At 38.3% G+C, this 27,342-nt stretch overlaps 1 protein-coding gene across 6 annotated transcripts in view; it reads left to right on the top strand.

The window, feature by feature from the left end:
* Positions 1-12,372: 12,372 nt before the first annotated feature.
* Positions 12,373-27,342, top strand: part of LRCH2 (leucine rich repeats and calponin homology domain containing 2) — a gene marked incomplete at its 5' end in the record, with an annotated part of 75,054 nt that continues 60,084 nt past the window's right edge. For 5 of the 6 annotated variants that reach the window (XM_084258329.1, XM_084258328.1, XM_084258327.1 and 2 more), the window contains one exon: positions 12,388-12,736. In XM_084258329.1, the coding sequence (XP_084114455.1) occupies positions 12,388-12,736 (349 nt within the window). Of the gene's footprint in view, positions 12,737-27,342 lie in introns of all 6 variants that reach the window. The other variant, XM_084258324.1, reaches the window with a different exon arrangement.

The raw sequence follows: 27,342 nt of genomic DNA, 5'->3' as shown, positions 1-27,342 counted from the left end.
TGTTTCCTCTCTCAGCCATCCAACTCCTCAAGCCATAAATCTAAAAGTCACCTTTGACTCTTGCCTCTCCTTAACTCTTGCATCCTACCTATCATCAATATCTATCAATGATATGTTTTGATTACTTTAAGATTTATTTTATTTATTTATGCAAACAAGAGCTGAGGTGTAGGCTAGAGGTGCTGGGGGTGAGAGGATTCACCAGAGACAGTGGGGAGCAGAATGGGCGGATTGAATGAAATACACGGCTAAGGGGAGCAACGTGTGAGACAAGAGATATCTGCTGTACCATGTGGGTCAGCTACCTGGCTGGGGATGGAACTTGTGCTGCAGTGGCTGCAGATAGCTTCATAGTGCTGAGACTAAGCCCCTTATGCCACCAGGGAGGCCCTGCTTTAATTTTTTTTTAAAGATTTATTTATTTATGCATACAAGAACAGGGATACAGGCCAGGGGTGTGGGGGGTGAGAGGATTCACCAGAGACAGAGTGGGGAACAGAACAGACAGATTGACTGAAATACACTGCTGAGGGGAGCAGTGGAAGAGTCAGGAGGAGTCTGCTGCTCCATGTGGGCCACCTCCCTGGCCGGGAATCCAACTCGTGCTGCAGTAGCTGCCGATAACTTCATAGTACTGGGTCTTAACCCCTTGCACCACCAGGGAGGCCCCTAACAATTTACTTCTCTTCATTTCCAATATCAGTAAACTGGTCTTAGCAATATTTCCTTCTTCTGGACTCTTGATAAAGGCCTTTGTTACTGGTATCTGGACCTCTAGTCTTACCTCCTCTTCAATACTTTCTATGCACTAAAGATTGTTTGTTTACTTTTGCATACTGAAATTTTGATCCTATTACTCTCTTTCTCAAAACCTTTCAATGGTTTAATGTTGCTTTGGGGATAAAATATAAACTCCTTATTATGAGCTACATGTCCTAGAGAATAGGACATTTGAACCCTGTATGCCATTTCATTCTCATCTTATGCATCCTGGCATTTTTTCCCCAGCCATTTTGACCTAGCTTCATTTTCCTAAAATGAGAGTGGACATGGTGTCTTTTGCCTTGCACACTTTGCACAAGCTCCTCTCTTTGCCTTGTTAATTCCTGCTAATCTAATCTCTGTGTTCTCAGCTTAGACATACTTTCTCCAGAATGCTTTCCCTGACTCCCAGATCCATTTAGGTAACACTTGTCTACGTTCTCTCAGCACCCTTTATTTCCTCCACCACAGCACTCTGTAAGTGTACTTTTACTTTTTCCTCATTACACTATAAATTACATGAAGTCAAGGACATTGCTGCCTGTGGACCATTGTCAATCTACAAACTAACACTTTTCAGCATACAGTAGTTGCCTACTAAATAAAGTAAAGTGCTAAATGAAAAATAAATGAAGAAAAGATCAAAGAGTCCAGGACTATCAACTTTGGAAGTCATGGCATAATTTGATTGGTGTGAAGTTTTTTTCATATAAACTCATCAAATGTATGAATTCAAAGAGATTCAAATTTACTGTGTTCAACCTCCCACTCAATATAAGAATTCCTGCAGCATAATTCCTTAAAGAGTCCTCTATTCTCTTTATACAAACACTCCATGGGGTGGAATATTCTCTATTTTGCAAGACAAGTACCCCTATTTCTGACTGTGTTCAATTTTTTTTAAGTCTTCTAGTATTTGAACATTTTTCTGCTATAGCTTTCATCCATAGTTAACAATCAGCTTCCTTGAGCAACACAAAATTAGTCTTCCTTTTTCCATATAAGAAATCTTCCAAATAGTTGAAGCCATTATTATGTACTTTCTAAAGCATTAGCTTTCAGGCTTTAATGTCCAACAGAATTTCCTAAGGGAACATGTTTAACAAGTAGTTTTCCTGGTCCTATCCCCCTGAGAGTGATTCACTAGGTCTAGGATGGGTCTCAATAATCTGAAACTTTAACAAGTTCCAGATAAATCTGATGCAGGTAGGCCATAGGCTACTTGTGAAGAAACACTGCCCATGCAAACATATTTTTAAGTTGTCCCTCTAAACGGTGTTTATAAAACTCGATCTTCAAAATTGCTGTATATTTGTATCTGTTCTCTTCAAGTATAGACCCCACACTAAAACCAACATTCAGGTGCATTTTGACTAACAAAAAATGATATTATTTCCTTTAATCTGATTTATGTACTTCTACTGAAGTTGCACACATTTTTGCCATCAATTTTTAGTAGCTGTGTCACATTATTGATTCTGTAATTTTGTTGTTAACAAAAGCCTTTTAGGACAGGAATGAATTACAGAGAACAGATGATCCAAAGGTCACAGATAAGCAAGCAAGCAAGAGGAAATCAGATGAGGTGACAGTAAAAGTAGACATATCTTGAATAGGGGTCACAACGTGTAGTACTCCCACCAAAAGAGGCACACAGACTTCTCAACAACTAAGTTCTCTTTTCCCACAGAGCATGAAAATCCTCACTGCCAACCATTTGCAAGAACTGCTGCTCACAGTCACTCATCCTCCCCCTAAAGTCAGCAGATTAAAAATCTGTTCTGCCTCTTATTAGAAAGCTGGTAGACCTACTGCCCCTCCTCTTAACCCACACTAAGAATCAACATTTTGTAATTAGCCTTTCCCACCACAACCACTGCCACATCAGAAGGAGGTAAAACCTTGGCACGCTCATTTAGAAACATTTTTGATGTCTTAGAGACTATTGAGGGTACCTTGGCATATTTGTGAAAGATGACCTAAAACCCTAAAAATAGCTGTGAGTAAAAGTCTCCCACATGCACACAATTTGAATAGGTCTGGCAAGATGCTTTTAAGCTCATAAAAGTGTCATAGAAAGTTATGAATTGGTTTTACATGCTTCAATACACCCGGTATACAGATTAGTACTTTCTGTTATGACATCAGGCTTTGTGCCCTCTACTCCAAACAGCAGGAAAAATTTATGAGCCAGAAAACCTTCCTTGAATTTGGCCTTAGGGCACCAAGCAGTGGAATTTAATTGCTCACATGGCTGGAGTGTGAGGCTCCCAGAAATCAGGAGGTTGGCAGTGGTCACATTGAGAGAAATTAGTTGTGTCTTCCGATGGAACTCAGGGTAAGTCTGAAAGGGACTCAGGGCTGCAAATAAAATTTTGAAACATGTATTTTGTGTTAAGTGCAAGTATGGAGAGATGATCCCAACAATGTTGCAGAAAAAGGAGAATTTAAGAAGTGATTCTGAGAAAAAAGGATCATGCTATTGCAGATGTTAGAATTAAATGATTTCAATTCTCACATATATGTGTGTCTCAAAAGAAGTTGGAACCAGAGTCTTATAGGTGGTACCCAGGAGCCAAATAAAAGGGGTAAGCCCGAGGCTTATTTGGTAGTTATCTTTATGTTCCTGTATTCATAGAATAAATATTTTGAGTACCTACTAAGTGGAAGAACACAAATGTGGGGGCCTGCCTGGTGGCACAAGGGGTTAAGATACAGCCTATGAAGCTATCTGCAGCCACTACAGCACGAGTTCAATCCCCAGCCAGCCAGGGAGCAACCCACATGGCACAGCAGACCTCTCCGGTCTCGCCTGCTACTCCCCTCAGCAGTGTACTTCGGTCAATCGGCCTGTTCTGTTCTCCAATTGGTCTCTGGTGAATCCTCTCACCCCTCACACCTCTGGCCTGTACCCCAGCTCTTGTATATATAAATAAATAAATCTTTAAAAAAAAAGAACACAAATGTGAATTTGGCAGTCCCTGCCTTTTAGGAGTTCATATCTGAGTGAAAGGAAAAAAGAGGAAAGGTGATAATGTACTATAATAACAACTATAGATCTATAAGCAGAGAGTATTCTGAGAACATAGTGAACTAGAACGAAGTCAACAGATGAGAAGTTGAAGAAAGATTTTTTTTTAAAGATTTATTTATTTATTTATGCACACAAGGGCTGGGGTACAGGCCAGAGATACAAGGGGGGAGGGGTGAGAGGGTTCACCAGAGACAGAGGGGGGAGCAGAACAGGCAGACGGACTGAAATACACTGCTGAGGGGAGCAGTGGGCAAGGCAGGAGAGGTCTGCTGTGTCATGTGTGTAGCTCCCTGGCCAGGGATCGAACTCGAGCTGCAGTGGCTGCGGATAGCTTCATGGGTTGCATCTTAACCCTTTGCACCACCAGGGAGGCCCTGAAGAAAGAATTTTTTAACTAAAATTTTTTTTTAAATTGAGGTAACATTAGTATCCTCCCCATTCAGTATCACCACCATAGGGCAACCACCACCAAATCACCCATAGTAGGTCTCCATAGTCCACTGTACTTCCTTTCCTCTTTGTTCCTATCCCTTCCCTAACCCCTTCCCCCTCTGGCTGCTTCAGTTCTATAGTCAGCTTTCAAGGATTAGTTTTTAAGTTTTTCTTTATGTGGCCCTTAGTTTGGTTTCTCTATATGCCACATATTAATGGCACCATCCGGTAATTAAAAGAAGGAATTTTTTGGAAAATAGATGCTTGAACTGAATCCTGAAGGATGAGTAGGAGTTACCCAGAGGAAAGGATTTGGAGACAGTCAACAGGAACAGGATGATATGTGGCAGGAAATGTAAGTAGCTCAGTAAGCTGAGACTAGAGCAACAAGTACAAATCAAGCTAATGGTGAGAAAGGAGACCAGAGAAATAGACAGGAAACAAATCATCAAAGGCCCTGTATGCCATGCTAAGGCAGCTGGACTTTTGCAAGAAACTGGGAAACTGAAAAGTAACCACTTTTGAATGGTCACTCTGGTAGCAGCATGGAGAATAGAAAGGATCATAGGCAAGAGCAGAAGCAGGGAGACCAATTAGGGGGGCATTATTATAGTCTAAGAGAGATCACTAGGATCTGAAGAAAAGGGATGCATTGGAGATGGCAGGAAGTGGATGGATTTGAGATTGTTGGGGAAGAATTTTCCTGTTTTGATTTGCTATAAGACATAGTTTGACCTTGACTTCACAATGGTTGGTGTGGTGGCAGCAGAAAAAGGGCAATGGGATGGTGTGATGCAGCATTATAAAAGCTTATTTTAGATAAGGTATTTGTTGAATTTCTTTCTGAAAATGTTTTTTTTTCCCCCACAAAATACTTTTTCTTTTTAGTTTGCAGGAGTTACCATTTACTAGAGATTGGTTACTTAGGGTTAGTTAATAACTCATGTTAAGTTTGCTCTAGGCAACTGTGCAGTGGAAATGAAGCAAGTTAGGGTAAGGGGAGGGAAAAAACTCTGCCAGCTGTCTCTTTTTCCTGTCTCCAAATGCACAAATACCCTCTAAGCAATCCTACACACAAAAAAGCTTTCTGTGCCAGAAATCTGTTTATTTTGCAAAAGAAGACCATATGGAATACAATTGATGCTGACATTCAGTTCAGAGTGTATAAGAACAATAAGAATTAACAAGAATAAATGTGAAATTATTTGTGCATAGTACTGAATCACAGCAAATTAGGTTTAAATATTAAAGAAAGTTTTAAATGTTACAGATTGATGTAGTCATTTAGAAATGAATCTGGTGTAAAAAGAAAACCAGAAGAAGCAGTATATCAGATTATGAAATGAGGTTATAATAGAGCACAATCATACAAAGCACAATAATGAAATGGAACTTAGAATTCTCAATACTGAAAATCGATCAGGAATAATTAGATGATACATTATGGTTGAATAAGAATAGAAAAGATTCCAGGTTTCAATTATATTAATGTGACAATGTAATTATTCTTAAATGTGGATGTGAAAAGAGACTTAAATGTTAAATTAATACTAGATATCAATCAAATGTCAGGGAAACAAGGAATAGAACTAGTGACTTTGAGGGAAATAAATGTCTAATCTCTTTCCAAGTCTTATCGAGTTCTCCTATAAAATCTCTCTTAAATTTATCTCTTAAACATTTCTAATACTATTATCTCAGTCTATAATAGCAGCTAATCTACCCTACTCTAGTTTCCCTCTGCTTAAAAATCATTGAGTGTAGGGCCTCCCCGGTGGCGCAGCGGTTGAGCGCTGGGTTGCGAAGCTACCTGCGGCCTCTGCGGCCCCGGTTCGATCCCCGGTTGCTCCCCAGCCACCGGAGGAGGGTCCCGCATGGCGCGCAGACCTCTCCTGCCGCCCGCTGCTCCCCTCAGCAGTGTACTTCGGTCCTTCTGCCTGCTCTGCTCCCCGCTCTGGCTCTGGTGAATTCTCTCACCCTCCCACGCTTCTGACTCTACCCAGTGCATGTATAAACAAACAAATAAACAAAAACAAATAAATAAAATAAAAATATATGCCTCTTTAAAAAAAAAAAGAAACTACCTTTTAAAAATCATTGAGTGTAATGATGCCAAATTCTCTCTGAGAATTTGTCTCTTGAATCAAAACACCATCGTTCCTGACATCAAGACCTTCCATTACCCAGTTCCATGTTGCCTGTGTAAGCTTAATCTCCATCCACCGTCCTTCCCCACCCTGGTCCATTAACTTCCTTTTGCTCTGGCCAGGTTATGTTACATACTCTCCCTGAAATACTACATGCTCCTTTTTGTCTTTGTACCTTCCTGAGGTGTCTCATACTTCCTGTTCTGTCTGCCACATTATCTACCCTTTGAGACTCAGATCTATTTCTAACCCCTCCGTAAAGATTCCCCTAACTCTCTTACCTTTCTTTTTTTTTTTTTTTTAAAAAGATTTATTTATGCACACAAGAACTGGGGTATAGGCCAGAGGTGTAGGAGGTGAGAGGAATCATCAGCTACAGAGCCGGGAACAGAACAGGCAGATAGACTGAAGTACACTGCTGAAGGGAGCAGCAGGTGAAGCAGGAGAGGTCTGCTGCACCATGTGGGTCATCTCCCTGTCTGGGGATTGAACTCCTGCTGCAGTGGCTGCAAGAGGATAGCTTCATAGTGCTGTGCTTAACCTTTTGTGCCACCAGGGAGGCCCTATTCTAACATTTTAACCCGTTTTGATATAGTAGATATCTGGACACTAAGGACATATTAACTTCATGTTTAAGTGTACAAATTCAGAATTACATTTCACTGACTCATTTTGTTGAGAAAGCATATTGAATGAACTCAGATCACCCAATTTATTTTTCTATTAAGTACTGTTAAAATATTTTAACATTTTCTGTATAAATTTTTATTTTGCAAAATTTTAATCTAAACAATCTGCATTTTCATTTTGAATGAGTATGTATGAATTTTAACTTTTTGTGGAAGTATAATAAATTATATCTATTGAAATTATACAATTTGATCAATTTTTGGTGTGTTTATACACCCATGCAACCATTGCCAAGTTTAAGATAGTGAATATACCCTTCCTATAAAACCCCAAAGTTTCCTTGTGTCTCTTTGTAGTTTCTCTTCCTAAACTCCCACATGACCCTCAGGAAGCCCCTAACTTGCTTCTAGTCTATAAAGATTAGTTTACATTTTTTAAAGATTTATTTATTTATGTATACAAGAGCTGGGGTTTAGCCAGAGGTTGGGGTGGGGTGGGGAAGAGGATTCACCAGAGACAAAGTGGGGAGCAGAATAGGCAGATCGACTGAAATACACAGCTGAGGGGAGCAGTAGGCGGGACAAGAGAGGTCTGCTGTGCCAAGTGGGTTAGCTCCCTGGGCGGGGATCATTGCTTCATAATGCTGAGACTTAATGCCTTGCGCCACCAGGAAGGCCGAAGTCTACATTTTTTAAAGAACTTTGTATCCATGGAAGGATATACCATATGCTCTTTTCTGCTTTTTTTCCCCTCTGCATATTTGAGATTTTCCATGTTGTTATGTTGTATCAATATTTGGTTCCTTTTATTACTGAAAAGTATTCCATTATGTGGACATTTTCCAGTTTGTTTATTGATGGACATTTTAATTCTTTTCATGTTTTTGCTATTCCAAATATATGTACTATTAATATTCACATGTAAGTCTTAGTATATAAGTGATCTTACTATGTACATGAGTAAATACCTTGGAGTAGAATAGCTGGATCATGTGGTGATGTGTGTTGAATATTTTAAGGAATCCCCGTGCTGTTTTCTGAGTGGTATTATCATTTTACATTCCCAAAAGCAATGGATGAGGGTTGATGGTTATTGTAAATAGTGCTGCAATAAAGATGGGTGTACATATATCTCTTTGAATTAATATTTTGTATTTTTTCAGGTAAATACCCAGAAGTGAGATAACTCAATTATGTGAAATTTGTATTTTTACTGCTTTGAGGAATCTCCATACTGCTTTCCATAATGACTGCACCAATGTACAATCCCGTCTACATTGCAAAAGTGTTTCCTTCTCCCCACATCTACTCCAAAACTTTTTGTTTCTCACCTTATGGATAATAGTCATTCTCACAGACGTGAAGTAATATTTCAGTGTTGTTTCGGTTTGCATTTCTCTGTTAATAGGAGATGATGAGAAATGTTATTATCAATTTAAAAATGACAAAGAACCTTGCAATTTGAGTACACTCTTACTAAGTGATATTTCAGTTACAATCCCACAGAGATTTATCTATACTTTTATTTAACTGAGACAAGGAAACCAAAAAACATAACCCTGTAAACCAGCCACCATTTCGTGAAATAAATTCTGTGTAAAATGATTAAGATGTAAAGCAAATTTTAATGTAAAATAAATATCATGTTTTGGTAGATGCTCAACTTGATTATTCATCCTTTTATTCCAACCTTCAATTTACACACAGACTGCGATCCCAATCTCATTGTGCTTAAGGAGATATGAAGTTTAATTCTTTCTGAGGCTTAAATTTTCTATAGGGTTTAAGTCAAATTTTATGTCATAATTCCTTTAAGATATGTACTGAAATCCCATGGAAGCCTATTTATTTCTTTCAAAGGTATACCCTCCTTTAACATACCAAAAGAGTAGCCTGGTTTTTCCATTCAGGTATTTGGATTTTGCTTGAAAAGTCCCCATTTCATCATTCTCTCTCACATGCTGCAAGAAGAGGAAGATAAATATAGACGTCAAGATTGCCCAAAAGGCATATGGCATGTTTCCATGTTTATATATAGGGAGGAGACTTTCTAATGTAATACCGAAGAACAATGAAAGATCTTCCTCAACCTGATGTTTTCTAATTGGACATAACACATTTAATAATTTTACTTGCTTTTATTTTGGCCAAGTTAAACTAGCAAAATTCAACAATTTGCATCTTTTGCATAATACTCTTCAGGATTTTAACATACCGATGCTGCTTAAACAAAGCGGAACATTTAAGATACATTTTAAAAGAGGAATTGGGACAGATACTTAAATGGTTTATGACATCAGGTTTACATACTAGAAACACAGAGTACGAAATTTGAAGTTGAAGATAGTAAGCAGCAATTGGAGTCAGGTACATAGTGTAAAAATAGAAGATGAGTTTTCCTTCTATAATTTTTGCTATTGTATTGTCCTTATTTTGTAAATTTGGTTTGGATACTTCTGAGTGACTATAATTTAACCAATTATCAATGTGTCCATATCAGGAATAAATTGAAGTGTTAATCACTTCACGATCAATTCAATTTCCTTTGGTATAGACTGAAGCAAAATTCATGTGGTATGTCAGATATTTTTTGTCCATGATTATGCAGGAATTAACTGACATCTCCCTTGATTCTTCCATTTTGTATATTCTTATTATTGTATTTTCTTCCTTGAAGAAGGCAACAGTAAAGAGATTAACATTTATGGATCACTTAATGCTATGCTATTACTCATACTGAAAATAGTTACTGGCAAGGAGTAATCACTCAATAAATATTTATTAAATGAATGAATAAGTGTCACATATTGTATCACTTTACATGTGTGTACTTATTTATTCTTACAACAATTTATGTCAGCTATGTACTTTTTTCCTTATCTATATAATTGAGAAATAATTGTATGTATTTTATAGGATCCTTACGAGGGCTGAGTGAGTTATGAGCAAAGCAATTAGAACAGTTCCTGGTAAATAATAAGCATTATTTTAATATTATTAAATATTATTGTTATTTTCCAGTATTACCTATGGGGAAACTGAAGTACAAAGATTTTAAGCCACTTTTCTATAGGCATAACATATAGGTATAACATAGGCATGTAAAGGGTTGGAAAAAAAATTATATTTCATGTCTATCTTCTAAACTTTTCTTCTAAATTTCCTGCTAAACTAATTAAGCAAGGAGGCCATTAGACTGAGCTGGCTCTAATGCAAAGATGACCTGGTAATCTGCAACTATAAATGCCTCAATTTTAGGAAATCAAATGCTAAGGACAATCAATGACAAAGAGTATACAAGGGTTTAAAGCTATAGCCAATCAAATATTTTCCTTTATTTACTTCCCTGCTTTCTCTAAGTTTTTCCCCTGGTTCCTGTGGGTGGTACTCTTATAACCACTTAAGTGCAAGTGGTTCCAACAGATAAATGCTTAAACAAACTCTTTAAATTTTAATATGCCTCAGTTTATCTTTTAATACTCTTTACCGCCTTAGTGTTCTTGTTAAAGAGCTCCAGGATGTCTTATTTTGCTTGATTTTCATGCATACCTTGTTTACTTTGTAGTCTTCCCATTTTTTCTTACTTGAATGATTTTGTAATTCTTTGAAAGATTATGTTCCTTCTTCAGTCTGGTTGTACATTACTTTTTTTCCCTTGACAGTACTCGGATCCTGAGGACATATTTTACTTGGAGTCCAAAAAAAAAAAAAGTTATTTTTTTTCAAAACAGTGTTTTCAATAATTGCAAATGCTATTGGGTAATGATAAAATAGTTCCTTTTCTAGTTTTTTCTTTAACTAATGAATTTAGATTCTCTTTCATTCCACTTGAGTCTGGAAGTTCTCAATATTTGATTTGGGATGGGGGTGGGAAGCAAATGGGGTATGGGCGCCATTGGTTGGTAGGGGGTAGGTGGAACATATGAACATACGAAAAAGCAAAAAATATAACCCTCCAAAATTAAAATAATAATTAAAATTACACTTGACTTGCCATATAAGGAAGATAAGATATAAAGCACAACGTTTCTTTCTGACACCAGTGGGTTTAAATAATTTGACTTAACTTGCTTTCTAATTCATTATAGAGTTTGATTCTCATTTGTTTCTTCTGTGGGTCATGAATATGATAAATGTAATTTCTGGCCACATAATCATTTTTGTTAACTTATATAGCTACAAAACAATTTAGAGAAATTATAAGTCCTGAATTTTACTTTTTTTCAAGTAGAGCTTATTGGAGATAGATATCTCTAAGATTTAGTTAAGAAAATGAGCCTCTAGACAAATTGCTCATCTTAAAATGAATGTAAATGTGGTGCATAAGAGTGAAATTAGTGATAACTGAATATATGCAAGCATTCTGAGTTCTATTCTGTAACTTTGCTGATTAACGTAAACGATTTGAATACCTCTGAGTGGGGGTGTGTAGGGTACTGCGTGGAGGGGTGCCAGTGACCTGAATGGTTGGGCTCAGGTTCTGAGAATTAACTCCTAATAACGGGAGATCGATTAGTTTCATATCCCCAGTGTCAAACATTGAGAATTCCACCTTAATCAAAACCTCTTAAAAAGTACAACAAAAAACCTTTAAGGCTATTTCATGATCAAAGAGTTTTCCATCAGTCATCCTGACATGATGAGAAGAAACGAGATATTCTGGAGATCTTGGCACAACTTCAAAGAGTGATAGAGCAGAATGCAGAGAACTTTTCCAAGTTTTGGAAGGCAGCAGTTTGGCCAGGACTCACATGCACTGCAACGAGAGCTTTTCTTGAAAACATTTAAAAATTCTTTTCCTATTTTGGAATTGTAAAGTCGAACAAAATTCAGTTATGCTTAAAACTCAATTGTGCACCAATATTCCGCGCAAACGACTCCCCAACGTTTTTCCCGTGTTAACACTGGGAAACGATTCCTGAGGCATGTGCGGCAAGAGTTTCAATCAGACATGATAGTCCTTCTAAATGCTGTTTTAATGTATTCTGAAACGAATCCCTTTCATCCCTATCGAATGGCTTTGCCTTTGTTTTGCAGAACGTAGAAGGTGCATCAACTTAGAGATTTGGGGACTCATCGCCACACAAGCGAGAATCCAGCTGGTGTCGCTTCGCAAGATTTTGGTACCCAAGGCAGCGGAACCGGGATTCAGCATCCTTCCTCTGACCATACATTTTTTAAAAGCAAGCGTTCTGCACGTTGGAACCTCTGCTCTGCTCTGCTCAACACCTCCTCCCAGCCCGCTCCCCCCCGCCCCCCACCGCGGTTCCTTCCCACCCTTTACCTCCCCCCACCCCCCAGCCTGCGCATGCGTCCTAAGAACCCCCTACACTCGCGGCTCAAGCTGAGAGTATTGTCGGGGGCTATTCTCTCTCCTAGGAACATGGCGGCGAGTCAGGGAGGTAGTGGTAACAGTGGGGGCGGTGGCTGTGGTGGAGGTGGAAGCAGCGGTGGCGGAGGCGCGGCCGCAGGGGGAGGTGGCGGAGCCGGAGGGGGAGGCGGCGGGGGTGGCGGGACCCTGGTGGTGCCCATCCCGGTACCGACACTTTTCGGTCAGCCGTTCCCCAACGGGCCGCAGTGGAACCCGGGGAGCCTGCAGCCTCAGCACACCGTGAGGAGCCTGGACCGGGCCCTGGAGGAGGCGGGCAACTCCGGCATCCTGAGCCTCAGTGGTAGGAAACTCCGAGAGTTCCCGGGCAGCGGCTACGACCTGACGGACACCACCCAAGCAGGTGACAGGACGTGGCGGGGGAGGGGAAGCGGGGTTCGGAAAGCGGAGGTGGGGGGAGTGGGTGGCTGCGTGGCTGCGTGGTTGGACTCCGCTGGTCTGGGCGGGTGCGCGGGGGCGGCGAGACTGACAAAGTCTGAGCAGCCTGTTCTGTTGAGTGTGAGGGGCAGAGAAGGGAATGGCGGGTGCGCTGGCGGGGGCGGGGGGTGTGGAATGGTGATTGAAAGATGTGTGGAAACTGGGTGGGCTGTGAGGGCTGAAAACCTTGTTGTGAAAGCGAGTTACCCTTGCGAGGGCTGGGGAAGAAGGTATTGACACCTTAATGCACTTCTTCCAACTCTCCTGGACGTTTCCATCTTTCCCGAAGGCGGTGTGTGTGTGTGTGTGTGTGTGTGTGTGTGTTTGGGGGGGGGGGGCAGGAAAGACAATCCATGAAATCATAATTATACATACTCCTGAAAGGCATACGTGCCTGCGGGAATAGCATATCCCCTTCTCATAGTACAACAGCTATTTGCCACGATTTTTCTGTGTTCTTATTTGCTCTGCGTGTTTTAATCATCCTGGAATATTCTTGCCTGCTTGTCACGTATGCTTTTAAAGACAGATTTTTCCTTTTCCTCTGTTAGAAGGTAGTGGTGCTTAAATTAGTATTTGCTGCAGTGGCAGATTAAATCATCAATCACTTACGTGTCTGGTTGCTAGGGCAAAGAATCCTTGTTTTGAGTTATTTTAGAGTCTTAATCTTTATAGTAGAAATAGCCAAAAAATTTCAGGGCATTTTTTGAGAAAAAAAAAAATTAACTCCATCTTAATGGAGTTGTGGGTTAATGGTTTATTCTTTTGGATGAAGAAATCGGCTATTGTAATGTTCTTCATATACTCTCTGGTAGTCTTTGTTGTGGATGGCATTTTTTGTTCTGAGCACACTCTTCTTTCCCTTCTGCCAGTCTGATTATTTTAGGTGTGTTTGGGTGTGGGGAAAGTATTGTTTCTTTCCAAAATCTTTAAATCTGGTATTTATGTGTGTGTTTTCATCAGCTTTCCTGAAAGAAATGGACAAAATTATTTTAATAGACACAATAATTTTAAAGCAATATATTAAGTAAATACATCCATAAAGAAATAACAAAAGATTTATTTTCAGAATAACACTTTCAACATTTTAAATTTCTGGATATTAAATCAAGGTTTGTATTTGCAGGAGGGTGCACAGAGGAGGAAAAATCTAAAATTGAAGACCAATTTTTCTTAAGAATTGTCCTAAGAACTTTGAACGTGTAGTAATCACTGATTTTCTGTTTTGGAAAGCATGTTTCAGTATTTATGCCTTCACTCAACAAATTTTCTAAACAATATATTCACATATTCATGAATATATTGGCAACATATTATGCTACTTGGTATGTTCTTCAAAAGCTTCAAGAAAATTGGTGTCAGATAACATCATCTTGGGGATATATTGTCTTATTTATTGTCTTTTATGTCCTATAAAAGATCTCTCTATCTGTAAAACAAAGTTTGAGCATCCTAGGTGGCATTCAGGGCGTACACACTGCCTCCAATTTATTATTGCAACCTTACCTCCCCAAAGCTCCTACATAGAACCCTGTCTTCCAACTAGGTCAGCTCTCTGTTCCTCAAGTATATTTTATGAATTTCTGTCTCAACTTTGTAGAAGGTCGTGGATATGCTTGAGATTTCCTTCTTCTCTCCATCTATTTCATTTTGTCCAAACCCTAGCTTTTCTAAGAAGCCTTCTCCAGTTCTTAGTCCACAGCAGTCTTCTGCGTCTTTGAATTCCCTTGGTACTTACTGATCTTTACCACTTGCTTGCTGGCTTTATTTTCTTTTTATGTTTGTGTCTTCCCATCCCAATAGATGGAAAACTCCTTAAAGGCAGGGAATAAATCATATACTTGTTCAGTTTTCTTATTATATATTGCTTATATTGTGTGTGATAATATTTTTCATAAATGTGAATCTCATGTGATTATAACCTTTGACTTTTCAGTTTTCAGAAGTATTTGTTCTTGGTAAACATTCATTTATCATAAACTTAGTCAGCATCTGCAATAACACAGGACTTTTTGAGATAATTTTACCTCATTTTACTTTTTTTCCAGTTGAATATATTTTCCTTGTGAGGAAACGTCAAATTTTGAATAAGAAATCTTACCATACATTTTTAACAAAATTTAGCCATGAGTTTTGTTAAAAGAAACAGTGGCAAGCTTTTTGTATATGACGAAACTAATATCCATTATGTATAAATGGAGGTAGGAACACTGTGGCTGAAGAAAAATAGAGCATGTTTGAAACTATATGTGTACATAGATACATACACACACACTCACACTAGTGTACACATGTGTATATGCACAGAGTATCCTCCAATGAAAACAGTTCTATTGTTTGTGTTATACTTAAAATGACTCTCGGTGGGATAAGGTTTCCGAACCAAACTGATTAGTTAGACAAGCATATCACCGTTTATTGGACTGGGAAGAAATTGGAAGAAGAGAAAATAGGTAGTAAACTAGGAAGCTTTTTTAAATGTAGATGTAAGCTGGTGAGAATCTCACTTGAAAGAATTGCATAAGAAAGGGAGATTGATAAATTTCAAAGGGAGGAGATAGATAGGGCTTTTATAATTATCTTGCTGTTTCTAACATATGTATACAGTCAAATAGACCAGTGGTTCTCCACCTTGGTTGCACATTGAAATCACAAGGGATTTTTTTTTTTTCCAAATGTATGCCTCGGCCCCACCCCAGACCAATTAAATCAGAATCTCTGGGGCCAAGAGACTTGGTGGTATTTTTTTTTTTTTAAATCTTCCCAGGTAATCTAATGTGTAGTCACTGCTGAGAAACTCTAAAATACCTTATTTTTAGGAACACAAGTTTTAGTTCAATAATCTTTTTAATAATGTGTGAAACAGACTCATTCCCCCCCCCCATCATATTATGTTTGGAGTGAATAGAAACTTAAGAGGAGGCTATAGTTACTTCACGTCCCATGCTTAACACTGGTTTACAGTTAATATCAGAGTTAATTTAATAATAGATTTGCATTAAGAGAATAGTGCTTTCAGAATATAAAGCAGGTCTTGTTTTTGTTATTAACAGTGTTGCTATGATGGAAAATATGTAATAGATAGCTGTTGGCAAAGTTTATCTGTCTTTTTACCTCTTTATTTCTCATGTCTGTTCTTCACCTGCCTCTTCCTTCCCCTTACGTCTATGCAGCAGCCCTCCCTGTTTCTTTTTCCCTCTTTAACTTCATCCCCACCCCCATCCTTTGCTGGGATAGAGCCCAAAGCTTTCCAGGAGATTTAGCTCTAAGCTTTCCAGGGAACTTTAAAAGGGAGAGTTTACTCATTTACTTGAATCTCCGATTAGTGGTTTGTGCTCATATATATTTGAATAGATTTGCCTTCCAAATACTCAATTAAAATCCACATCCATAAAAAGATATAAAAACAGGAATCAGGCAGTTGGTAACCCATTTCAGAAAAGTAGCTGACTCTTGTAATGTCTTTGATAGTCTGTAGGTAGACTTGACAAAAGGGAAATTGCCTGTAACTTTTTAGTAGGTCTGGATACCATGATAATTTGTTGACTTTAAGAGAGCTTGAAAATGATTTTAATGGTTACCTAAACAAATCCTGAAACCTCATATTTGACTTTGTCAGTGCTACAAATAAATCTCAGCTTACTTGCAGCTGCTCCCTGTGCTGCTTTATATCTCTTTATGTCCATAAACAATAGGTCTGTGAAACACATTTAGGAATTCTTACATACATCAGATTGTGCTATGTCCTGGTTAATCACATGTTTTCCTGTAAACCTGGGGTCAAATCTAGTATTTCCTAAATGTGCTGGTTCACTTCTTCAACGTGGGGCATAGCAATTGCATTGTATGAGGTTGTAAAATGGAGCCTGATAAACTGCAGAGTCTGATTTGTTACATAGGTGAAGGCACTCTCCTTGCATTCAGTGGAATGAATTTGTGATTATGATTTTGTGGCCTGATTGAAATATATACTTTAATGTAAAAATGTCTTCCTGATAAATTGAATGTGAAGCATTTGTTGATTCGTATTTTAACTCTTCTAGATTTATTTTTGAGTTGCTGAACCTTGTAGTGACTAATTTTATTCATGATGTGTTCTTCTGTAGCATAGATCGTTGTTCCTTAATTTCTTTCTTTTGCAAGTTCACATTTTAAAATTAAATATTATCTTAAATTGGAGGGTATGTTCATCATGAAAATAATACCATTTATAAAGCTCTTTATAAATTTCTAAGCACTTTCATATGTATTATCCTATTGTATCCTAATAATAACCCTGTGAGCTTGGCAGAGTACATAGTAATTACTCCTTGTTGTTGAGAGAGGTTAAGTGATTTGCCCATAGTTAAATGGCTAGTGTATAACAGTGGGTCAGAGCCTAAATTTTCCAACTCTAGCACTATTCTGGGGTTATTTCCATTATAGCACATTCCATATAACAAAGCTATTAAAATAAACACTATGCTAAATAAGTTATTCTGAAAAATAAGTGCTGTTTAACTTCACAGGTTATGTAATTTTTGTTTATGGTGCAGTGTGTTTTATTTGTGCATGCTATTTGCATAACTTGTCTTCACTGATATCTTTTTTTTCAAGATTCATTTATTTATACATACAAGAACTGGGGTACAGGCCAGACTTGTGGGGGGTGAGAGGATTCACCAGAGACAGGGTAGGGAACAGAACAGGAATAATTGACTGAAATATACTGCTGAGGGGAGCAGCGGGCAAGACAGGAGAGGTCTGCTGGGCCATGTGGGAGTCTCGCCGGCTGGCCAGGATCGAACCCACACTGCAGAAGCTGCCTTCAGCTTCATAGCACTGCGATCAACCACCTGTGCCACCAGGGGAGGCCCTGATACCTTTTTTGATGATTTTAGAGTAGATGAATTAAAAGCAAGCTTTTATGAACACAAACTTTGGAAATGATTATGGCCACTAGGAAAGAAAAAGACAGGGTTCTTGTCCTTGGAGGGTTTATAAAATAGTTGAATGTGTATAGTACATATCTAATTGTACATATGTGTAACAAGTAGAAAAGAATTATAACATGCTGTAGATATACGTGACATGAAACTGTGATATATAAGGCTTAATTTGATTGTGGTTTTTTGAAATAGCTTCCTGTAAAGTTAGGTATGTGCTGAATCTTGATATAAATGATCCTATGGGATCAAATTGTGATTTGGCAGGGAGAACAGTTGCAGAATTTCAGGGGAGAAATTGCATGGATATGAAGTAGAGGTGACATTGGATCTTAATGACAGATGTTAACTGAATGTTTACTGAGAGGTGGGAACTGGTGGCGAGTTCAGTGTTAAAATGTAAGAGTAGGAGGGAAGACCTTCATTTGAGGACAGGGGAGGAAGGACAGGGTGAGGAGCAGTTAGCCATTGGAAGGGAGGAGTAACCTGACTTTTGCTAAGTCAGCCGAAGGTGAAGGTGCATGTCTGGGGACATTAATGTCTTAAATTTTAATCTTAAAGGAGTGAGGGAAAAGAAGGTTGATAAGCAGAGGAAAAGTTATTCAGTAAAATCACTAAGGAGAATAAGCCATAGTTTAGAAGAACTAGGGTTGTGTAGCAAGCAGTTAAAGTAATAGTGTTTAGAAAATAAGAACTTACCATGTTTGGGGCCTCCCTGGTGGTGCAGCGGTTAAGTCTCAACACTATCAAGCTATCACCAGCTACTGTGGCATGAGTTTGATCCCTGGCCAGAGAGGTGACCCACATGGTGCAGCAGACCTCTCCTGTGTCGCCTGCTGCTCCGCTCAGCAGTGTATTTCAGTAGATCTACCTGTTTTCTTCCCCACTCTGTTTCTGGGAATCCTCTCACTCCCTACCCCCGTCCCTCCCCCTGTACTTCTGGCCTACACCCCAACTCTTGTATGCATAAATAAATAAAATTAATCTTAAAAAATAAGAATAGACAAAATCCAGAATCTTATTGGCAGCATAACAGATGATGTGAGGGACACGTCACAAATAAAAGTAATTGAAGACTTAGAGCATATTGATTTCCTGGGAGGTGGTGTTTAAGTTCCAAGGCACACAGTGAAACTTTGCAAAAGGGCATATTACTCTCTTACCCATCTCAGCAGCCCACTTTCAGGTATGCTTAAACTGTGTGATACCCGGCTCTATTTTATAGAGACTATTTATCATCATGACCTAGAAGGGGAAATAGTTTAGTTTTCTCTTTTTCTCTACACTCTGGTTGTATTTGGGTCCTTTTTAAAGCATTGTAATGCTTTTATAATGAGTTCCTTAAATGTTTCGGAAATATTTGTTTGCCACCTCTTTGTGGAAAAAAATACCTTACACTGCAGGAAACCATTTAATGTAATAGAAAATGGTACAAGTGATTTTATAACAATTTAAGTTTGTGTTTAGTTTCATTTTATATTAGTACACTAAGTCTGCTGAAGGTCACACTTCAACAGATTTCTTCTGTTTCAAATAAAGGTACTACATGATAGTAGTCAGTGGACTGTAATGGGTATTTTCTAATTTTATTTTTATTGTGAAATTTTTTTTTAAGCAGAGTTAGAATAAAGTTTAATTTTCCACATATATTTCCTCCCTGGAAGTATAGATAACAACCACCAACTCTGAGAGAACAACAGGGGAAGTTTTGATACCTCAGAACCTACTAATGAAAACTAGAAACTCTTGTCAAAATTTAATGTATTGTTTATCCTTTTTGATCCCTGATCAACAAGTATTCCATTGTGCACATATACCAATTCTCCTTGATCCACTCATCTGTTTCGGGGCACTTAGACTGTTTCCTGATCCAATAAAATGGGAATACGAGTTTCCTTTCAAATGAATGTTTTTGTGCTCTTTGGATAGATACCTAGGAGTGAAACTTCTGGGTCATGTGACGGATCCATTTTTGGTCTTTTAAGAAAACTCCATACTGCTTTCTCTAGGGGCAGGACAGTCTACATTCCCACCAACAGTATAAAAGTGTTCGTTTTCTCCACACCTTTGCCATTTAATGTGAAATTTTGTAAAGAAAAGATTACTCCCCCCCCCAACCCCAATAGCCAAGTAAGTTGTTTCTTATTTGTGGACACTGTTAATTTTTGTGTACTCTCCTGTAAGTTGTGACAGAGATTGTTGTCACTTTACTTTTAAACTAATTACTTCAGGGCCTCCCTGGTGGCGCAAGGGGGTAAGCACAGCACTGTGAAGCTATCTGCAGCCACTGCAGCACAAGTTTGATCCCAGGCTGGCCAGGGAGCTACCCACATGGCGCAGCAGACCTCTCCTGTCTCTCCTGCTGCTTCCCTCAGCAGTGTATTTCTGTCAGTCTGGCTATTCTGTTCCCCACTCTGTCTCTGGTGAATCCGCTCAACCCCGTGCCTCTGGCCTGTACCCCAGTTCTTCTATGCATAAATAAATAAATTAAAAAAAAAACCTAATGACTTCAGTCTCCTTCAATAGAATTTTATGTATAATAGGGATTTAAGGTTCAGGAGAAATTAATAAGTATGGCATAACTTTTATTTGAACTTTTTGGAGACTAACCATTTGTAGATCATTTGTGAATTTGAATTTCACTCAAAAATGACTTTGTTAAATGATTATGTCCCTCAGAGACTCTAGAATGTGTAGCCTACAATTTTTCCCCTCTGTAAAGAGTAATTACAATATGTAAATCCTCAATACTTTGACCTAATTGGTTGGGGATGTCTGCCTCTATTAGTGGGAAATCAATTACTTTTAAAGGTAGTTATCAATTAAAAGTAGTAAATTAAACATAGATAACTGTCTCCTTAACCTACCTTAATAACTATGTAAGAATGAATTTGTCATACTGTTTTATGTAAATAGACAGGGTTGTAAACTTCTTGCCTCTGAGGAGTTTATGATTTCATAGTGGTACAAAATAAGTACTCACATGTCCATTATATAGGTTAGGTCAACTGGGGTTGTTTGGTCTAACCCCAACTGATTTTTTTTTTTAATTTTTTTTTTAATGGAGGCATGTTTTATTTATTTATTTATTTGTTTGTTTGTTTGTTTTGTTTATACAAGCACTGGGTACAGTCAGAAGCACGGGAGGGTGAGAGAATTCACCAGAGCCAGAGCGGGGAGCAGAGCAGGCAGAAGGACGGAAGTACACTGCTGAGGGGAGCAGCGGGCGGCAGGAGAGGTCTGCGCGCCATGTGGGACCCTCCTCTGGTGGCCGGGGAGCAGCCGGGGATCGAACCGGCGCCGCAGAGGCCACGGGCAGCTTCGCAACCCAACGCTCAACCACTGTGCCACCGGGGAGGCCCTAACCCCAACTGATTTTTAATTACTCCCAGATTTTACTCCTAAGGGATATTTGACACTGTCTGGAGACACTTTTGATTGTTACAACTTGGTGGGGGGTTACTATTTACTAGTGGGTAGATGTCAGGGATGCTGCTAAGCATCTGAGAGTGAACAAGACTGCCCCACACAAAAAAGACTTATTGCTCCAAAGTTTCAGTGATGCTAACATTGAGAAATGCTGGTCTACGGGAAGGTAAATGTTGTAAGAGAAAAAATAAAGTGCTGTGTGGATTCAAAAGAGGGAGCGATGACTTCTGATTGTGTTGGTAGGTCATCAGAGATGGTATGAAGGAGAGGGAGGGTGAACCTTGAAAGGGACGGGTCAGTTTTTTTAATAAAGATTTATTTATTTATCCATACAAGAATTGAGGTACAGGCCAGAGGTGTGGACGGGGGGTAGGATTCACCAGAGAGAGTGGGGAGCAGAACAGGCTGATCTACTGAAATACACTGCTGAGGGGAGCAACAGGTGAGGCAGGAGAGGTCTGCTGTGCCATGTGGGTTGCTCCCTGGCTGGCTGGGGATGGAACTCTTGCTGCAGTGGCTGGCAATTGCTTGACAGCCCTCTCTGTAACCCCTGCATCACCAGGAGGGCCCAGAAGGGTCAAATTTTATAGTTACTAATAAAGGGGGTAAACTACATTTTCCATATATAGATATATAAATAATTCAAAATACATTAAAAAATTTCAAATTTTGTTATTGACCCTATGCCCCCTGCTCACCCAGACCAGAAGCTTGGGAGTTATTTTCTACTCTTCCCCTTCTCTTAATTTCTGTACTGTTTGGCCATAACTCTTTGAATAGCTTTCAGATCTGTTTACTTCCTGTCTGTTCTCACTACCATTGTTTAGGTCCTCTTCTCATCATCTCTAACTGGACCAATACTTTTCCTAAATTGATCCCTCTGCTTCAAATTTGTTTCAGTTATAGTTAGTTCTTTATATTGTAGCCAGAGTACTATTTCTAATCTGCAAGTTTGACTGTCACTTGTCACTATTAAAACACCTGCTGGTGGCTATATGGTGTGGGGACATGCATCTGAGGAGGTGTGATCCTATGACTCTGAGTCACATACAGTGTTGTAAACAAGTATTACCTCAAAAAAGAATCACCTTCAAGCCAGTAACAAAAGGATGCAATTCATGCAATGATACAATACAGCTCCTTAACAATACACTTCAAAGTCCTACTTCTTTATTCCTTGTTTTGAAAAATTTTAAGTGTAAGAAAAAGCTTATACAGTATGCCTTATATAACTGGTAATTTTTGTGTATTATGTTAAGTTGCTAAGATTCATCCAAATTTTTGTGAAGCTGTAGTTCATTCCTTTTGATGATTGCATTGTCTTTTATTGTGTGATTGTACCATGTTTTATCCACTTTCTCAATGATGACCATTTGGATTGTTTCTGTGTTTTTGCTGTATAAGCATTATTAGACATGTCTCCCATTGTAAGAGTGCAAGATTTTCTCTAATGTGTATACTTGAGAGTGGAATTGCTGCGTTACTCTGCACGTCTATTTTCTTTTTTTTTTTAAGTTTTTTATTTATTTACGCATGCAAGAACTGGGGTGTAGGCCAGAGGTGCAGGGAATGACAGGATTCACTAGAGACAGAATTGGGAGCAGAACAGGCAGATCCACTGAAATACACTGCTGAGGGGAGCAGCGGGCGAGACAGAAGAGGTCTGCTGCGCCACATGAGTCAGCTCCCTGGCCAGAGGTTGAAGTCACAACGCAATGGCTGGCAATAGCTTGATAGTGCTGAGACTTTAATCCCTGTGCCACTAGGGAGGCCCACACATGTCTATTTTCAACTTGGAGTGATAATACCAAACTTTAAAACTCTTAGTAGAAAAAAATGCAGCTGAATATATCTTACGTGTTCTTTTTTTGAAAAGATTTATTTTTATTTATTTATGCATACAAGACCTGGGGTATAGGCAGAGGTGCAGAGGTGGAGGGAGGGCCGTGAGAGGATTCACCAGAGAGAGTGGGGAGCAGAACAGATGGATTTACCTAAATACACTGCTGAGGGGAGCATCGGGCAAGACAGGAGAAGTCTGCTGCACTATGTGGGTAGCTCCTTGGCCAGGGATCTAACTTCATAGTGCTGAGACTTAACCCTTTGCGCCACCAGGTAGGCCCTATCTTACATATTCTTTTTTTTTTGTTTTTTTTTTTTTTGTTTTTTTTTATAGAGGCATGCTTTATTTATTTGTTTTTGCTGGTTTTGTTTGTTTGTTTTGTTTATACATGCACTGGGTACAGTCAGAAGTGCGGGAGGGTGAGAGAATTCACCAGAGCCAGAGCAGGGAGCAGAGCAGGCAGAAGGACCGAAGTACACTGCTGAGGGGAGCAGCGGGCGGCAGGAGAGGTCTGCACGCCATGTGGGACCCTCCTCTGGTGGCTGGGGAGCAGCCGGGGATCGAACCGGCGCCGCAGAGGCCGCGCGCAGTTTCGCAACCCAGCGCTCAACCGCTGCGCCACCGGGGAGGCCCCTATCTTACATATTCTTAAACAAGACACAAGAAGCAGTGACAATAAAAGATTGATAGATTGTATGAAAATATAGAATATTTATTCATTAAGACGCCCTAAAAAAACCAGTAAGACAAATTATAAACTAGCAAAAGATATTTATAGTATACAGAACTGACAGGATTAGTATAAGGAATTCTATAAGAATAGGACAAACAACTAATAAAAGTTGGACAAAATAAGTGAAGTTATTTCACAGTAAAGGAAATAACATATGGCCAACAGTTATTGAAGATATATTAATATCACTGGTGATCAGGATATAAATATAAATATAAAATATAAATATAAATCAAGAAAGACTTTAGTGGATACCATTTTAAAATCATTTAGCCCATTTAAATCATGTTGGAGATATAGATTTCTAAAATCTCTTATACATGTAGATGGAAATATACATTGTACATTTCTTTTATCAATTCCAATTGTTGGACAGTTTGGTTTTTTGTACTCTGGCTATTATAAATAATGCTGCTATGATTATTAATATACAGATTTTTAACTGTGAATTTTCATTTTTCTTGTGTATGTATGTAGGAGTGGAATTGCTGGGTCATATGCATTTCTATGTTTAACATTTTGAAGAAATGCTAAATTGTCTTCCAAAGCAGTTCCTGCATTTTACATTCCCTTTAGTAGTGTGTGAGGATTCCATGTGCTCCTTATCTTATTATTATCCATTTTTGTTTATAGCCATCATAGTGGGTGTGAAGTATCATGTCATTATTTTGATTTGCATACCCCAATGACTAGTAAAGTCATTAGCATCTTTTCATATGTTTATTGACCATTTGTGTAACTTCCTAAGAAAAATGTCTAATCAGACTTCGCCATTTTCTAATTGGGTTGTCTTTTCATTACTGAGTTCTAAGATTTTTTTTTAAACTTTGTACATAGAAGTACCTTATCAACTATATGGGTTGTAAATACTTCTCTATTCTATGGGTTGTCTTCTTTCAAACACAAACATTTTAAAATTTTGACAAAACCCATCTTACCTATTTTTTCTTATGTTGCTTGTGCCTTTGGTATTGTGTCTAAGAAACCATTGCCTAACCCAGGGTTATGAAGTTTTATTCTTGTGATTTCTTTTGAGTTTGTAGTTTTAACACTTACATTTGTATGTATTACCCATTTTGAATTGTTTTTTGTGAATGATGTGAGATCAGGGTCCAACTTCATTCTTTTTTATGTGGATATCCAGTTGTCTACTTATGTGTGAGTATCCATTTCTTGAAAATAATTATTCTTTGTTCAACTGTATTGTCACCTTTGTTGAGAATTGACCACAAATATATTTATTTCTGGACTCCCAATTTGATTTCTTAGATCGGTATGTTTAATCTCCCCCCATCTTCCAGTTTGTTTATTTTCCTCCAGTTTTATTGAGAAATAGTTGACATACTACATATCTATTCTTATCCCACAACCACACTGTCTTGATTTCTATAGCTGTATAGTAAGTTAGTATTAAATTTTATAATTGGGAGGTGTGACTTTTCTAAGGTTGTTCTTTTTCAAAATAACTGGCTATTATAGGACCTTTGCATTCCCATTTGAATTGTAGCATAAGCTTGTCAGTTTCTTCAAGAAATTCAAATTGGGATATTCAATTTGTAAATCATTTTGGGGAGTTTTGCCATCTTAACAATATTAAGTTGTCAATTCATGGTTATGAGCTTTCTTTGAATTGATTTGTCTTTAATTTTGTTCAAAAATATATTGTAGTTTTTCTAATTTTTTTGAGGTGATATTGGTTTATAGCATAATTTAAATTTCAGATATGCAGCTTTATGTGTTGATGTCTGTATATTACGTTATGACCACCACCAATAGTCTTAAGTTTATGGTTTTTGATACATGATTCTAAGTGGAATTTTTTTTCTTAATTTCATTTCTGTGATGTTTATTGCTGGTTTATAGAAATATAATAGATTTTTATATGGTAATCTTTAATCTTGCAACTTCCTGAACGTGTTTATTCATTCTATTAGTTTTTAAATGGATTCATTAGGACTTTCTGTATATGGGATCATGTGTTCTACAGATACAGTTTTACTCCTTCTTGAGTCTGGATGCCTTTTTCTGTTTCTTGCCTAATTACTCTTGCTAGAACTTTTAGTACAATATTGAATAGATGCAATGAGGGTGGACATGCTTATATTGTCATTGAATCTAGGGGAAATCCATTCATTCTTTCACTGTTAAATATAGTAATAGCTCTGGATTTTTCATAGATGCTTTTATCAGGTTGTAGGAATTCCCTTTTATAACTAGTTATTTAATATTTTAACAATCAAAATAGGGTATCGGGTTTTGTCAGCTGCCTTTTCTATTGAGATGGTTACGTGGGTTTTGTCCCTTATGGTATATTACATTGATTGGTTCTTGGGTGTTAAATTTACCTTGCAGTCCTGGCCTTCTTGCTCTTTAGTTTAATCTCATACTGCCTCCAAATTCTACATTCTGGCCTACTAAATTACATACTGTTCTTTCTTGAAAGTATGATGCTATTCCATGTCTCTTCTTTTTTTCAATTAAAAAAAATTTTCCATCCTACTGTTAAAGTCTTCCTTTCTATCTTGTAAGCTCTGATTGATCTTTTGTATCCCATATTAGGCTATTCGTTTTATCTTTTGCCTTTTTTGTCTTTCACATACAGTGATAACTCTTTGTTATAGCAACTGTGATCTTTTATTGCAATTAATTTATTATTATCATTCACCATCAATTCAATAACTTTTGTGGAAAAAAACAACTAATCCCACAATAAGTGCATACATGGATTTCAGAAACATTAGCATTAGAAGAAAACTGTGCATTGTAAAATAAAGGAAATATGGTATATGTTTACATTTCTTTTTTATTTATTTTGGAGTTCTTTGAGTGTAGTTACTCTAACACAGGGTATAGTTTGGTGCATTCAAATGTTTAACACAAAAAAGTCAGCTGCTTAACCGTTGGAGACCTCTTTAGGTTCATCCACAATTCGTCTTTTTTTCTTTTCCTGTGTTTTCTTATGTTTCTCATATATGTGCACCATTCTCCAGTTAGATTAGATTTGTCATAGTTACTCTGATTTTTGTTTTTATTGCTCTTGTCTTGTGAGACTAGAGACATGGGAACTGTTTCCATACTTAATCATGCTTTCTCTGAAACTATTTTGTCTTATTCGTAGATGCTAGTGTGCTGGTGTGTAGGGAACCACTTGGCCACTTAAAACATAGACTAGGGGCCTCCCTGGTGGAACAGCGGGTTAAGTTGCAGCACTGTGAAGCTATTTGAAGCCTCTGCAGCATGAGTTCGATCCCTGGCCATGGAGGTGACCCACATGGTGTAGCAGACCTCTCCTGTCTCGCCCTCTGCTCCCCTCAGCAGTGTATTTCAGTCAATCCTCTTGTTCTGCTCCCCACTCTGTTTCTGGTGAATCCTCTCACCCCCCGCATCTCTGGCCTGCACCCCAGCTCTTGTATGCATAAATAAATAAATCTTGAAAAAATATTAAAACATAGACTAATGGAATTGCTTTGGCTTGGTTTGTGGAATTTGTCATTGCTTTGTGATTAGTTTCTTGTAACTTGTCTACTATACCATCCTGAACATGCTCTATCTCATCTGATCTCAGAAGCTAGGCAAGATCTAGTTAGTACTTGGATGTAGTT

Source organism: Talpa europaea, assembly GCF_964194135.1.
Source record: "Talpa europaea genome assembly, chromosome: X".
Taxonomy (NCBI): domain Eukaryota; kingdom Metazoa; phylum Chordata; class Mammalia; order Eulipotyphla; family Talpidae; genus Talpa; species Talpa europaea.
Note: the sequence above shows the minus strand (reverse complement) of the source record. Positions and strands in the feature narration are given on the sequence as shown.